The sequence below is a fragment of the Nerophis ophidion genome, linkage group LG03 (genome assembly GCF_033978795.1).
Source record: "Nerophis ophidion isolate RoL-2023_Sa linkage group LG03, RoL_Noph_v1.0, whole genome shotgun sequence".
Lineage (NCBI taxonomy): Eukaryota > Metazoa > Chordata > Actinopteri > Syngnathiformes > Syngnathidae > Nerophis > Nerophis ophidion.
The window spans coordinates 21,864,060-21,881,030 of record NC_084613.1 but is presented as its reverse complement, the minus strand read 5'-3'; the positions used below and the strand labels follow the sequence as shown (position 1 = coordinate 21,881,030).

Here is a 16,971-nt window from a genome sequence, read left to right as displayed (position 1 = left end):
TTTTATCCAAAAACTCAAAATTAATTCGAACAAAAAGTGTTTGGATAGTTTTTAGTACATGTTATATCTGAGGAGTTACATCTTTGCAGACAAAAAAACAACAAGTCTGATAAAAAAATATTTAGATATAAAAATGAATTTCTACTGATTAAATTACTAGGTGTGTACAGTAGTCCAGTCACAAAGACACTCTGTGAGTGTCTGCAATTCCATATTCAGAGCAGGACTATTGGTGAGCTGCAGCGAGCCATAACTCTAACACTAAAGTCACTGCTCCTTTTAAAGGTTGTGTTTCAACCTCCTTTTTTCTTTATTTTGTTCTTCTGGGATGCACTGACTTAATGTGCGGTGCCTCACACCATCATGCTTCACATACGCACATTTCTACAGGCGGTGGATGCTTTGGTGACACTGAGATGGTCGTTTGGGCTTTGCAAACTTTATATTTCAACTATAAAAAAAGCTAAGTTAAAGTACCAATGATTGTCACACGCACACTCGGTGTGGCGAAATTATTCTCTAGATTTGACCCATCACCCTTGATCACCACCTGGGAAGCGAGGAGAGGTGTGAGCAGCATCGGTGGCCGCGCCCGGGAATCATTTTTGGCGATTTAAGGTGAGTGCTAAGCAAGGAGGTAATGGGTCCCATTGTTATAGGCTTTGGTAATATCAAGGCAATGACAATACATTTACTTTTTCGCCAATGCATTTATCCACCCATCCTTTTATTCCTAATATTAATGTTTATGAGGACGTTTAATGATTTAACAAATGCGGCCAGCTGGCATCTTCAACCACGAGACAACAGCACGAGGCCAATCTAAATGAACAACCTGGCTGTGTGGGGTGTTTTAAATACCCAATCATAAATTGAGTCAGAAAACAAGTCAATAGTATTTTGTAGCCTTTTTGATATGACAGCATGTTTAAATTCAAAATTCATCATTTTCACATGAACTCTGATCTGGCTGTGAGCAGGCAACAGATTTTGTTGTAAATTACACAAGATGGGTTTGCAGACAGCGATCACACTGAGAGGTGCTCTCACACGTCTTAAACCCAAAAGTGATGTTTTGAAAATGACTGTAATGTATAGGGCAATCACTTACTGGAATCGACTTCCACAATATCTGCTATCAATCACCAGCATAGTGGGTTTTAAGAATAGACTAAGAGGAGAAGTATTGCGGAAAGAGATTATTCTAGATTGTACCTAATGTCATGACTGTTTTCATTGACTATTTTATTGATTATGGGATAAGCAGTAGAAAATGGATGGATGGTACTTTTTCGTCACCTATTGTTTGTCTTTGGTACACTAATGTGTATATTGTAGACCATTGGTTCTTTGTTTTATTTTTGCGAAAATATATACATCTATTTCTATATTGCTATTTTTATATTTGGTATGAAAATTTTTATGTAAAATAAATAACTATTATTTTTTTGGTTCTTTGTTGTTGCTATTTTTGTATTATGACATTTTATTATCTGATCATGTTGTACTGCATTTTAATCTTTTGTTTTGTGATTGTGTGATATTTTTTGCCTGGACCCCAGGAAGAATAGTCTCCACTGCGGTGTAGACTAATGGGGATCCTTGATAAACTAAACTAAACTAAACTAAACACAATGGACTTCTGTACAGGTTTTATTCTAAAAAATGAAACAAAATTCACTAACTCTCCTTCTCTGGGACTCTTTGTACCACTCTGCTTCCTCAGCATTGAAAGTAGCAAAGTCAAGGTTTAACATTTTTAAGAAATACACTCTATCATTATTAGGGCTGCGAATATTTGGGTGCCCCACGATTCGATTCAATATTGATTCTTGGGGTTACGATTCGATAATATATCGATTTTTTTCGATTCGATTCTCGATTAAAAAACAATATTTTTCCGATTTAAAACAATTCCGTAATCATTCAATACATAGGATTTCAGCAGGATGTACCCCAGTCTGCTGACATGAAAGCAGAGTAGTAGATTTAAAAAAAAAAAAAAAAGCTTTTATAATTGTAAAGGACAATGTTTTATCAACTGATTGCAATAATGTAATTTTTTTTTTAACTATTAAACGAACCAAAAATATGATTTATCATTGTGAAAACATTGGACACAGTGTGTTGTCAAGCTTATGAGGTGCGATGCAAGGGTAAGCCACTGTGACACTATTGTTCTTTTATCTTTATAAATGTCTAATGATAATGTCAATGAGGGATTTTTAATCACTGCTATGCTGATAATATAACTAATTATGATACTGTTGTTGATAATATTCATTTTTGTTTCACTACTTTTGGTTTGTTCTGTGTTGTGTTTGTGTCTTCTCAATTGCTCTGTTTATTGCAGTTCTGAGTGTTGCTGGGTATGGTTTGGTTTTGGAATTGGATTGCATTGTTATGGTATGGTTGAGTAGTGGTTTGATGGATTGATAAAAAAAAATCAAAAATGTAATTTAAAAAAAAATATTAAAAAATTGTTTTTTTAAAAATGAGAATCGATTCTGAATGGTACAACGTATTCGATTCGATTCGATTTTTTCCCACACCCCTAATCATTATACAACATTGACTCATTATAAAATGCAAAAAGAAAACACTGCCGACTAGCGACCTAACTAAAAAACTGCGTGGCGAAAGAGTTATAACGCAAAACAAAAATTGCACATTTACAGTATTGCAGATACCTGAAAATGAAGTAAACATCACGTAAACTCCTTCTCTGTGACTCTTGCACCACTCTGCTTCCTACACATGGAAAACATACTTTTTTACTTACAGGCCACCAGCTGTGGTCACGTGACATGAAAGAGGACCGCTTCAGACAAATCACGCCAACACGTCATTCAAAAAACGCTTGTAGTGCTGAAAGTAGCGGTCAAAACAACACAAAAACACTTGATATCTCAAGGGTGCATAAAAATAAACAATATAGGGCAAGAATTACTCAAATAAACAGTTTGTTTGTTAGAAAACGACACACAGCACCACACTAATTTGTACACAACTCACTTCAGATAGGGGAGGAGCTACAGAAGCTAAGGGAAACTACGGAAGCCTGACGGTATGCAATTACAGAAATAAAATAATAAGAACAGTAAATCAACAAAATAAATAAAATAAAAACGTTCAAAAATATTAATAAAGTGCATTTTTAAGTCTGTTACACTCCCACCTATTCTAAAATTTTGTGCGTCATTGTAGAGACGAATTTTTTAAACATGGTGAGCATACTTGCCAACCTTGAGACCTCCGATTTCGGGAGGTGGGGGCTGGAGGGCCTAGTCAGGGGTGGGGCGGACGCGTGGTTTGGGGGCGTGGTTGGGGGGGGCGTGGTTAAGAGGAGAGTATATTTACAGCCAATTCAGCTATATATATTTCCATCCATCCATTTCCTACCGCTTATTCCCTTTTGGGGTCGCTGGCGCCTATCTCAGCTACAATCGGGCGGAAGGCGGGGTACACCCTGGACAAGTCGCCACCTCATTGCAGGGCCAACACAGATAGACTGACAGTATTCACACTCACATTCACACACTAGGGCCAATTTTAGTGTTGCCAATTAACCTATCCCCAGGTGCATGTCTTTGGAAGTGGGATGAAGCCGGAGTACCCGGAGAGAACCCACGCATTCACGGGGTGAACATGTAAACTCCACACAGAAAGATCCCGAGCCTGGGATTGAACCCTATATATATTTATTTTATTATATATATATATATATATATATATATAAATGAAAGAAATAGTTGAATTTCAGATAGCACCTATTAAATACACAGTAATAAAACACAGTTGTTCTACTAACTGTACTGTGCTTGCTGGTTACTATTAAAACAACAACAACACTTACCTTTCACTATTTGAGTAACCTCACTTGAGAGTTTCCATAAGATGGCACCAGTATGTGCTTTGCCCTGCCGTCTCTCGCTGTCAGCTCTGTTAGTTTTTGTGTTATTTGCGTCTATTTTCGTCTCTGTCAGCTCACTGCTTGTGTATGACCGCCAAACACTGTTGGATCTTTGCCCCTTTCCAACTGATATGATCAACTTCGACGTCCCAATCATCTTTTTCACCTGGCCGGATTCCTGCCTTCCTTTCCCGCCTCGTGGGTCCTCTCCCCCGCCACCTGCGGGCTGTGTGTCGGGCCCCACCTGGATTAGCTGCACCCTTGGACGTGCTGGCCCCCGCCAGGTTTGGTCTTGTGAACACAAGATCTTTGACAAACAAAACGTTTATCCTGAAGGATTTCTTCACTTCCCGCGGACTTGACTTCCTCTGTGTGACGGAAACATGGCTGAAAGCCGGTGAGTCCGCCCCTCTTAATGAACTTCTGCCTCCAGAGTGTTCCTACTTTAATTCTCCGCGGTCATCCGGTCGAAAATGAGGAGGATTAGCAGACGTTTTTAAAAATGACTTTAAATGCCGTCAGATCATCCTGCAATCCTCCTTTTCAAGCTTCGAACTGTGCATGTTTGAGCTGGAGGGGGCGTGGCCTCCAGCTCCAGCTGAATTTCGGCAGATTTTCGGGAGAACATTTCTTACAGGAGATTTTCGGGAGAGGCGCTGAATTTCGGTAGTCTCCCGGAAAATCCGGGAGGGTTGGCAAGTATGGGGGTGAGCGCTACTTTATGTCCTGTCATCCCGCCTGTTTTGGCATTGACAGCCTAGCACACTTTATACAACTCAACCCTTTTTTTGTACAGGACAGTCCAGGAAAAAGTATATTCAAGCGTACATTCACTTCAGCAAGAAGCACCTCCTACTCGTCCGTGAATTCCTGCATTTTTGCCGTCTTGCTCGTTATCTTTGTGTTTTCTTATCAGGCCAAGTGTGGGATCTCAGACACATGGCTAATTTAAACATGATTTGAGTATTCAAATGTTAAATATGTGCAATGTAACGAAGAAATGGGCTTGGGTTAATGCGTGAGCACACTTTAATACGTTTAAAAATGTACGTACAACGTTTTCTGGATTTGAGCTTATACCGTTTTTTTGTGATAAAGCCACTCAACTATTCATACATGAGGCCCCAGGTCTCTAATTAGCACAGTTCAATATATGTCATTAGCAGCCGTGGCTGTGGGCAACGTCCTGATGTCGTTTTGTATGGCGGTAACAAGTGTGTCTACCACTGCATGTGCTTTAAAATGTTGGTTGTTGGTGTGAACCTCACTTGCTGTAGTTGTTTGCAATATTTATTGTATTGTTTCTGACTGGGCAGTTTTCGCCTTACCGCTATTACAACATGAGTTCTGCTGCTGCTGTGTTGTGCAGTGTACTTGTTCATAAAAGAGTGTCCGCTTTGAGATCGGTAGGTTGTGAGTTCAATTCCCTGCTGAGTCATACCAAAGACTATAAACATGGGACCCATTGCCTCCCTGCTTGGCACTCAGCATCAAGGGTTGCAATTGGGAATTATATCACCAAAAATGATTACAGGGCCCGGAACCGCTGTTGCCCACTGCTCCCCTCACCTCCCAGGGGGTGAACAAGGGTGATGGGTCAAATGCAGAGAATAATTTTGCCACACCTAGTGTGTGTGTGACAATCATTGGTACTTTAACTTTAGCTTAACTTTAATAAATGACCAGGTGGTCAAAGAGAGCTACTTTGTCCTTTACACTGTTCCAATGCACCCTCATGTATTATTACATTTAATAACTGTTACATTATATTGTTTTACATTAATTTTAAAATCTTGACTAATTCTGTTACTCTTTGCAATTTAGGTAAATAAACGCACTGGCTAGAATTACAGTATTTACAGTACATTGATCTTTCTTCCTTGGTTCACCACACATTTTTGTGATATTTTGGAATGGAAAACAAATTTGAAACGATGAAACAAATAAAAAAAGTTATGGAGTGAGCAAACATGATCATAAAGTTGGCTTGAAATGTGATAATTTTATCTTTAAAATACATGCAATTTTTGGGAAAATGTTGATACATTTTTAACGTTGTGTCACATTAATAAGAGGAAATAAACATCTTGGATCGGAACTGTTATTTCCATCCACTTCCAAATTTAACGCATTCTACCAAGTTAGGTGAGTTTTGGTGTAATTTTATTTTTAAATTGCATTTTTTTAGAATATTATTGAACGGTAGTTATGTCTTTAAATATTATTAAAATTCACTCACATTTTTGGATCTGCATCTTTATCGGAATCTGCACTATGATTTAAATGGGCTCTTCCTTAGTCCATATCCCGCCCTTCCAATCCCGCCCTTCCAAATTGTAATCACAATTAAAAGAAAAATACAATTCAAAAATAAATTTGGTGCTTTTTCTACAAAATTGCGGGCGAAATAAAAAAAATGTAACGGCAATGAAAACATACATGTGGATGAAAAAATATTTTAATGGGTTCTATCCTAATTATTTCAGGGGCAATTATTATTACTATTAATTATAACATAGGTAAAAGAACAAACTACAATAAAAATGTAAAGAAAAAAAATGAAAAAAGTAATGTATTGAGAAAAAGCTGAAATTTTTATACTACTAACAAAACACTGTTACTTATAACACAAAGCTGACCTTAAATTTGGTCTTTAATTATTAATAGGTCTTTTTTTTATTTATATATATATGAAAATAATCAAAATAGCCCCCACATTAATTGACTTTTCAGTATGCAACCCTTGGTGGAAAAAGTTTGGACACACTTATTACTTTTCCATTTTTTAGCTTTTTTGCATAACAGCATAAATTGTTGCTGTCTTTAATTTTTACTGTTATTTTTTTAATCATAAATAGACTGTGGGCTACCACAACTGGAGCTGTGAGTCGCACTTTGGACACCCCTGTGTTAATATAATGTATTTTTGCATGGTAAAATGGTTCTCAAGTTTAAAAGTCATGCAATCGTACATGCAACGTTTCTGTTAAAATTGAAAGAACGAATATGTTTAGTAAGAAACATGAATTGCTTTATTAATGCACATCATTTGCAGGCATTTGATGTGGCGGGCCAGATCTGGCCACAGGGCCTTGAGTTTGACATGTGTGCCATAGGGCAAAAGAAGAGTCAAATCTTTTCTTGAGAAAAGACAAATAAATAGTCCGGATGTCAATCAAATGTAAAATGCGTGGTGGAAACTAAAAGAAAATGGTGGATGACAAGACTCCAACCTGCAAAGCTGATCCTATAACAGCAATGAGAGAAAGCTGGAGCAAAATTGATGAAGAGTTCTGTTTGGCATTACTCGAAGGGGAACTGCACTTTATGGGTAATTTTGCCTATTGTTCACATTCATTACGAGAGACATGACCACGGATGGATAAAAAAAAAAACGCATTTTAAATATTAAATAAATAAGATCAAAAGTTCGCTTACAGCCTGAGGGAGACGCTCCATTCTGCCTATAAACCCCTAAAAAAACTTCCAAACACCTCCATTAAGGTTTTATATACATGATGTAAGTATATATGTAAAGTAGTAAAAGGCACATCATAAGATTTAATATTTACGTATTTTGATCATTTTAAGTATACGTGGCAAGTAATTTCAAAAACACATCACGTTAGCTCTTTTTTAACATCACTGATTATTACTCACTGCATACTTTATGAGCCAACAAACATGATAAACCATCACTTACTGTACAAATTCAGCTGTCATTAGGATGCCGACTGCTAGGATGTTCATATATCAAGCGTCTTTTCGTGTCGTTCTCGCCATTTCTGGGTCTAAATTGGCTGTCAAAGTGTACCAACTTGTCGGAATACGTTCGGTCCTTCTACTATCCAGGTGAGAGGCATGATTTATGATCTACATAAAGTTTGACGAGCAAGGAAACGAGAAGCAGCTGATTGGTTGATGAGGTCAACAAGCTTGTGATTACGGCCATGCTATAAAAAGTTTGAGTTAGCGCTTAAAATAACATTATCATTAGTACTTGGTTAATATTCATGTTACAAAATACCTTTTTATTGGGGTTTATGGGCAAAAGAGAGGACCTCTCATTGGCTCCCCTGTCAGCGGACTTTTATTTACGAGTTAAAATGCATTTAAAAAAAATACATCCGTCGTGATGTCTTTCATGATGATTGTGAACGATAGGCAAAATTCCACAAAAAAGTGCATTTTCCCTTCAAGTCCATGTCTCAAAGACTGCAAGTTGTTCTAAAAGCCAGAGGTGGTGCAAAAAAGTTTTATGTTTTTTCTGAGAATTGACATATTCCGTTATTGTATATCGAGCGATCTAAAAACAACCACAAAACTAGCCATAAAGTTTCCAATTGAAACAACTATAGTTTCGTGTGATGTTTGTTATCTGTTTTTTCTCCCTACAAAATCAAACAACTGAAGTAACATCCTCCAAGTCTGCTGATTCCATCATTTTTGCCATGGGTTGTCCATATGTCTGAAATGTAAAAGTTTTACCTGGAAGAGTCACAACTTGGCGGTCACCTACAAACACAACTGACAAATGCAGATAATTAGAATAAAATGAACAGAGAGTAACGTTCTTATTATATACGATGACAAGACTTCCACATAAATTGGCCCCGGTTAACAATCTTGGTTTTTTTGGGGTTTTTTGACTGGGCATCACAGACGAAAGACGACCCGGCGAGAAGACGTTTGTTTTTAACCATCAGAACGTCTCAGAAAACAGTCCTTTCAACTCCTTTTCTTCTTTAATTCACAACGCGTCTGCTTGTAACACGGAGCGTGTAACCTCCTCAATCAAAACAAGCTTTGCGTTTCTCACGTCTATGAAGTGGCATCGATTGGGGAAGGGGAAGAGAAATAATAACATTTAATAGTCAGCCTGTCAGATGTGCCCATCCGCTGGAAAGCAAACCAAAATAAAATGTGACCACATTTGAATATCTAACATTTGAGGCTGACGCACACGGAGGTGGATCAAAGCCAGGAACAGACGCACGTTGTCTCATTTGAATAAGTGAGGGGAATAGTTTCCTAACCGCCGCATACGTTCATGCTTTTACAGTGTTTGTGCACAGGGATATATATCAAAATATGTCTAATGAGGGGCGGGTAAGATACTGCATGAAATATTGATGGAAATATGTTTTTTCTCCTAATAGAGCAAGCGGAACACCTGCAATCTGGGGCATGTTATAAACTAATCATTCATTCAGGCCATCTTGTAAATATTTATGCTCTCTTAACAACCATGATTTTTTTTATGACAGTGTTTTCAACATATAGGTACTGTATACATTCCCGGTACCAGGTACTCAACAGTATTCATTTTCTGTACTTTTTTTATTAAATATTTTTTCTGCTAATAAAATCAATTTTTTTATTGCAACATTTAAAGATGAATTTATTATGATAACTAATATCCAGTTGTTGTATATTGTCTTATTACACATTTCTGAGTCTTTTTTAAGTATAAGATTAAGTTGCAATTACATTTGCAAGTTAAACACAAAGTCTTTGCTAAATCTAGTCTTTTTGTCATGATCCACGTCTTGGATCATGACATATTCTGGTTTTGGTTCTGTTTATCACATTCTGTCTTGTATTTGTCTTTCTCCGTTCTTCTGTGGTACTTCCTGGTTTGTGTCTGTTGTCCTAGCAACGCACTTGTGTCACCTGCCTTCCGTTTAATCACGCACACCTGCCTCCTGATTTATCTCCTTATTTTAGACCGCCTTTGTTGGACATACATTCTTGGACTCTTGCTTGCTACACGCAACAGCTGACGCCGCTCTTCCAAAATTGTGGTAAATCTATTTTGTATACTTGTTAGCTTCTATGCTATTTTGTTTGTTTATGTCCCTAGCTTCCACGCTAGCGCCCTTTGTTCTTTCTACCTCCCAAGCTCCTTCTGTTGGTTTTTGGTTAGTGCCTTTGTGCAAGTGGTTTTGTTCTTAGTTTGTTTTATTATATAAATAAATTCTTATTCCTACCTTTACGCTGTGTTCCATCTTTGCTGCACCCACGAGAGAACAACTCGTCACCACAATGCCACTGAGACGTAACACTTTTGTTGTGCCCTAAAAAGTGTTAAAACTGTAAGTGCTGTACTTTTTAAGCACCAGCTGTCTTATTGTAACATGCATCTTAGACATAGTTTTTATTAACAAATTTGAAATTGCCATGTACAATTTCTAATGCTACTCAGTAGCATATCAATCAACGTAAAGTATAACAGGATCAAGCTACCGCATTTTTGGAAAGGAGGGCCTTATTTAACCTACGTTGTATTAGTATTTGTATTCATGTGACTATATATGTGTATATTGTATGTATGTACTGTATTTTTGTGCCAACGAAAAGTGAGTAAAGTGGGTAAAAGATTATTGATAATATATTGCAATAAGACTAGTAAATGTTTATATATATATACATATATATATATATATGTCTTGATTGGATTATCCAGAGAATAGTGCTCGATACCGTGGTAGAGCGCAATATGTAGGTGTGGGAAAAAATCACAAGACTACTTCATCTCTACAGAACTGTTTCATGAGGGGTTCCCTCAATCATCAGGAGATTTTAATGGAAGCATTCACATACAATGGTTTATATAGGGCACAGAGTGGGTGGGTACAAGCAGGCGTAGGGTGTGGTGATTGGCTCATGTGTTACCTAGGAGGTGTTTCCGTCTGTGGCGGCATGTTGAAATGATTTCACTGCGCTTGTTGAGGGATGATAGATCTGGATGATATATAATAAACAGTTTCTCTTTTAAGCATAGGTTGCATCTTTTATTACCACTGTTGTAAGGTGTGCTGGATGCAAGAATTTGCCATGTTATTGAATATTCAACATTATTGTCTTTGAGGTTCCAAATGTGTTTGCTGAGTTCTGTAGAATTCCGCAAAGTCTGGTTTCTAAAGGAGGCGTTGTGATTATTCCATCTTGTTTTGAACGCTCCTTCGGTTAATCCTACGTACGTGTCGGATGTGTTAATGTCCTTGCGTGTCACCTTTGCTTGGTAAACGACTGATGTCTGTAAGCACCTTCCGTTGAGAGGGCAATCAGGTTTCTTGCGAGAGTTACATTCATTATTGGTTTCAGAGTCGTTTAGTCTGGGGGTAGGCAGTCCTTTTGCAATTGCTTTGTTGTGGTTTGAAATGATTTGTTGCATGTTGTTCATACAGCTGTAGCTCAATTTAATGTTGTTCTTGTTGAATATTTTTCTTAGGGTGTTGCCTTTGGGGAAGTGTTTGTCGATCAGAGTGAGGAACTTGCGGCCGATGTTGGTTGAGACGTCTTTGCTGAATGGCGGATTGTACCAGATGATGTTGTTTCGTTTTCTGCTCTTTTTTGGTTGGTTTCCTGGAGTGGGTTCATAGGTGAGGGTGAAGTTGTATCCGCTTTCATCAAGTGCTTTCTGGTACGGGGGGTTGCTTGGTCGAATTCAGCTTTGCTAGATGACAGCATCGATAGCCTTTTATTAATTCCGGTAGGTATTCTTTTCGTGGTGGTTGGTGGGTGGTTGCTGTCATGGTGCACGTATTGGAGTGTTGTGTTGGGTTTCGTGAATGGTTGGTAGCTGTTATTTCTCAGGTTGAAAGTGACGTCGAGGAAGTTGACGGTTTGCTTGTTGGCTTCAATCGTGATCCGTAGGCCGTTTTCTTTGAAGATTTGGCATATGCGCTTCTTGGTGTTCTCGCTGCTCCTTGGCGAGGCGCGGCACACTGCCAGTCCGTCATCACGGTAAATACCAAGGTTCAGGTTGAGGCTAGCAAGCTGGGAGAGGAGGAAACTCCCAACGAGTTCGCACGTTTCTGCTCCGTCAAAACTCCCCATAGTAACGTCAAATGTTGCATTGTTCTTTTTTTGCCATGGTGTACTGTTGTGGATGAGTATGGAGTTCTTTGCGTGGATGATGATGTTTCTTTCGTTGCCTGTGATTGAGTCGTAGTCCGAGGCGAAGTTTAGTGCTTGGGTCAGTAGGTCTTGCGTGATGGAAGGATAAAATTCTTCGATGTCGAAGGAGATAAAGTTGTGTTGTTGTTTGTCTTGGATGTTGTTAAACCATTTGATTACTGCTGCTGTATTTCTCCATTGGTTGAGTGGAAACCACGAAACCCAACACAACACTCCAATACGTGCACCATGACAGCAACCACCCACCCACCACCACGAAAAGAATACCTACCGGAATTAATAAAAGGCTATCGATGCTGTCATCATGCAACAAATCATTTCAAACCATAACAAAACAATTGCAAAAGGACTGCCTACCCCCAGACTAAACGACTCTGAAACCAATAATGAATGTAACTGTCGCAAGAAACCTGATTGCCCTCTCAACGGAAGGTGCTTACAGACATCAGTCGTTTACCAAGCAAAGGTGACACGCAAGGACATTAACACATCCGACACGTACGTAAGATTAACCGAAGGAGCGTTCAAAACAAGATGGAATAATCACAACGCCTCCTTTAGAAACCAGACTTTGCGGAATTCTACAGAACTCAGCAAACACATTTGGAACCTCAAAGACAATAATGTTGAATATTCAATAACATGGCAAATTCTTGCATCCAGCACACCTTACAACAGTGGTAATAAAAGATGCAACCTATGCTTAAAAGAGAAACTGTTTATTATATATCATCCAGATCTATCATCCCTCAACAAGCGCAGTGAAATCATTTCAACATGCCGCCACAGACGGAAACACCTCCTAGGTAACACATGAGCCAATCACCACACCCTACGCCTGCTTGTACCCACCCACTCTGTGCCCTATATAAACCATTGTATGTGAATGCTTCCATTAAAATCTCCTGATGATTGAGGGAACCCCTCATGAAACAGTTCTGTAGAGATGAAGTAGTCTTGTGATTTTTTCCCACACCTACATATATATATATATATATATATATATATGATGATAAGAAAGCTAGTTATTTAAATACAAATAAAGTGTGGGAGTAAATATGTTTCACTTCTTACCACTCCTTTTTGGAAATGGAAAAACCCAAACCATTGTGTTTTTAATGTTTCTATTGTGAAGTATTTTTTTTCTATTTCTGTACTTTACTGTAATGTTTTTAAGATTATTTCCTTTAAAAAAAAAATTGATATATATATATATTTATATATGGCTTTGTTTTTAACAGGGGACGGCGTGGCGCAGTGGAAGAGTGGCCGTGCGCAAACCGACGGTCACTGGTTCAAATCCCACCTAGAACCAACCTCGTCACGTCCGTTGTGTCCTGAGCAAGACACTTCACCCTTGCTGCTGATGGGTGCTGGTTGGCGCCTTGCATGGCAGCTCCCTCCATCAGTGTGTGAATGTGTGTGTGAATGGGTAAATGTGGAAGTAGTGTCAAAGCGCTTTGAGTACCTTGAAGGTAGAAAAGCGCTATACAAGTACAACCCATTTATCATTTAACAAGGCCAAAATAAACTACTAATACTACGCTGGAGCGTTTTTTGAGTAAATTTCTTTGGCATTGGAAATGACATATATATATATGTATATATACATATACATATACATATATATATATATATATATATATATATATATATATATATATATATATATATATACTTTTATGAAGTTTTGAGCAAATAAATGACATGAATTCAAATACAACATTTTAAAAAATTAGGTACGTTTTAAAATTGCATTTGTGACAAAATAGCAAATAAATTACTGCAATTAGTCAAAATTCAAAAGTGTGATTAATGTTCTTAAAAAAATACTTGTTTGACAGTTCTACTCTTCAAAAAAATACATGCCCATACAAGGTAAAGTACTTAAATTAGGAAAAATTATGCAAAATAATGTGAATCACACCCCCTCTACTCATTAATAATAATAAAACAAACATTTCAAAGAAGTGAGTATACCGAAATAATAATTTTATTGGCTTTGTCAGTTCAAGATTGTGGTTTTACAGTTTTATTTACAGGCTTCTGTTGATGTACAGTATGCTTAATGATGCTTTATTCCCATATCATTATTATAATCAGTATTTTTTTTTACTTCAATCCATTAGCCAGCAGCATAGACAACATGTGGTTGGACAGTCGTGCAAAAATGTATAAAAGTTTAAGTCTCAGCTGAAAACCCAGCATTTTCGTTTAGTTTTTACAAAAAAACACAACACTTTCACAAGTACCTTTAAAAACGCACATTTACCGTAAACAATATTTCACCATTTGATGGCACGTCCCAAACATGGTTAAATATATATTGAGGAATCCCGGATTTCCACTGAATGTGGTACAGTCGTGGCTCTTTCCGTTTTTATTCAAGTCAATACGTCAATTTCCACCACCCGCTAAACGTCACAGACATGCCGTTCCGCATTCTAGCACTAAATATATGCCGCAACAAATCCGTACAATTCAGCTAAAATCTGCTAGTGCTGGACAGGAAGTTATGCACGGACACAAAATATAGTATCAGGTTTATTTTCAAAATAAAATTCCGCATTTGCAAGGCGGATTGTATTTTACACTTTTTCCCATGTTTGCAAACACACCGTCCGTGCCTGAAAGGTGATTGGCGGAGAATGAGGAAGTGTTGTTCTGTGTCGGGGGAAGTGTTTGCGCGGGAGGTAAACCCTGTTGGAACTGTGCTGTTTATTATCATAAGATTGGTAATAAAAGTTAAAAATAGTGTTTGACTTTGTGTAATTCCTTCTGTGAGCTACAATACATTATATTACTTTATTTTGTCTTCAAGTACAAAAAAAAAATGTTTTCAAGGTGTGGCGGTGCGCTACATTCAATTACATAAGGGGAAACGCTGACTTCCCTTATCGAATGATTATGCGCGGATTTGCCAGATCTCGTAAAAGGCCGCACTATTTCTCTGCTAGACAGAACCGCGACGGGGATTGTTAGACGGTTAGATGGCGGCACCCTCCAGCGGTGAAGCCGGCCGGCATTCAGTGGAACTTCGGGGTCAATGAATCAAAGCAGAATTAGAAATGAAACCCCTGAATACTGTGTGTTGCTGATTAAACAGGAATAGTGACAAAAATGTGCTAGGAATCCCTTTCATAAAGCAATACAGAATATGTGTACACACTGCAGCGTATATGCACTGATCAGCCACTAGATACATCTTCAATCTAATATCTTAATGACTGATACTTATGGATTCCATCAGATTGTGTGAGTGTATCTGCGAGTGTGGCCGATCAGTGTGATCACTTCCTGAGTGCTTAAGTGCATTGTGCTCGTATATAAACAACCCCCTTTGAGGTCAGTCAACTTGTGCCGGTAAAATGTGGCTGTTCGTTGTCTACCTCCAGGTTCTACTGCTGGGAGACTGTCTCTAGTGGTTCTTCAGATCTCATGGTTCTTCTTCAGGACCTCCAAGTACTGCTGCTTTGCTCTGCTAACAGGATCCAACTCCACCCTGGAGGCAGAGCCCACTGGAGACATACGGGCCAAGGAGACGTCAAGTTCCGCTGAGGCTGTGGGGCAGGGGAGAGACTGCAGTCACATACACACTCACACACACCAAAGTTACAGAATAGACCACAGGTGTCAAACTCAAAGCCTGGGGGGCAGATTTGGCCTGCTACATCATTTTATAACGCATGGAATTAATATGCATCAACAAGGCACTTATTCTTTCTATCTCCATTTTGATAGAAACAATACAAATATACATATATTTTAAACTTTAATATTATCCAATATTGCAACATATAGTATATTACTATACATTCCCCAAAAAGTTTTTGTTAAAATAAATATTTAAATATTGGCTTATGATTTCAAAGCAAGTTATCCATCAAATTGTACACTGTAGAAAATCACAGTACATTTTACAATTTAAAAAAAAGCTGCTCAGTCACTGGAATTTTACTGTACAAATAGCTGTGCTGTTTTTCAATTTTCACAGTAAAATGCTATAAGAAATACAGTACATTTTACAGTAAAATTGTTGCCTCCGCTGCCATTTTTTTTTTACCACAAAATCTACATATTTTTTTAGTTTGTATGTAAAAAATATATAATAATCAAATGCATAGGAAATTGTGTAATAAAATCATGGGGTGATGATGATTTTCATTTATTATCAAGTTATATTAATGTTAATGTATCATTAACTGTTACAAACCCTAACTGCAAAAGGGCCTTAATGAAAACAAATTTGACACCTGTTAGAGACAATGTGATGTGTTTCCACTCACCTTTGTTTAGCTCTCTGGATATACTTCTGTCCAACTGACGCTGCATCTAAAGAAACAAACATCTTGTAACGCTTTCGTGAAGAAAAATTTTACATTCATTTCAGTAACTACAGGATGGTTCGTTATAATCTTGCTACCACAATAAAGCAGTGGTTCTCTAAAACTTTTTTGACCGAGTACGACTTCAGAAACACACTTGGAACTACCATAATGATGAACAATAAAAAACAGTAGCGTAGTAGGCACAAGTTTTCGTTAAAAACAAGGCAGAGGTTTTATTTGACACGTATAACCATTATTTTTGGCCACTGTAAAATTTACACACAGTAACACTGTTTGAATATTTAATGAAGTATATATTTGTGTTTTATATTTAGGACACATCCCCGCTCTATAAGAAGCCTCTCCCTTTACGTGCACCTCCATCTTAAAGAGCCACTGGCCAGTTTAAATGATCTTGTTTGACCAATCAGAGGTTAAGTATGATAGCCTTTATGACTCATCAAAGCTTAGCTGTAGCATGAAAATGCACAAAGATGTAATTTCTGAATCCACGTTTTAATGTGCTCTGGAGAGTAGCCACAGGATCTGGCCGATACGGAAACAAAACACATTGTGATATTTTTGGGGATGTCTGGATACTACGACACACATTTCTTTTAAAAGCATCAAAGGTAGGCCTAACTTTCATTAATTATGTATGTACTGGCTTTGTGGAAGGGCTGCACAATTAATCGAAATCGACATCAAGGTTTTAATATGTGCGGTAAATAACTGCAAGAAGCAGAGTTTTTTTTTTTACCTCCACGGTCAACGGCATTTGAGTGACAGTGCCAATCAGAATTGCTG

The 16,971-nt window shown here is 37.9% G+C and overlaps 1 protein-coding gene across 3 annotated transcripts in view; it reads right to left on the bottom strand.

Moving 5' to 3' along the window:
• Nucleotides 1-13,807: 13,807 nt before the first annotated feature.
• Nucleotides 13,808-16,971, bottom strand: part of LOC133549318 (ankyrin repeat domain-containing protein 26-like) — a 53,569-nt gene continuing 50,405 nt past the window's right edge. For all 3 annotated transcript variants that reach the window (XM_061894595.1, XM_061894593.1, XM_061894594.1), the window contains 2 exons: nt 16,123-16,168; nt 13,808-15,396 (listed from right to left, as the gene is read on the bottom strand). In XM_061894595.1, coding sequence (XP_061750579.1) covers nt 15,266-15,396; nt 16,123-16,168 — 177 coding nt within the window. In that variant the 3' untranslated portion in view covers nt 13,808-15,265. The remainder of the gene's footprint in view (nt 15,397-16,122; nt 16,169-16,971) is intronic.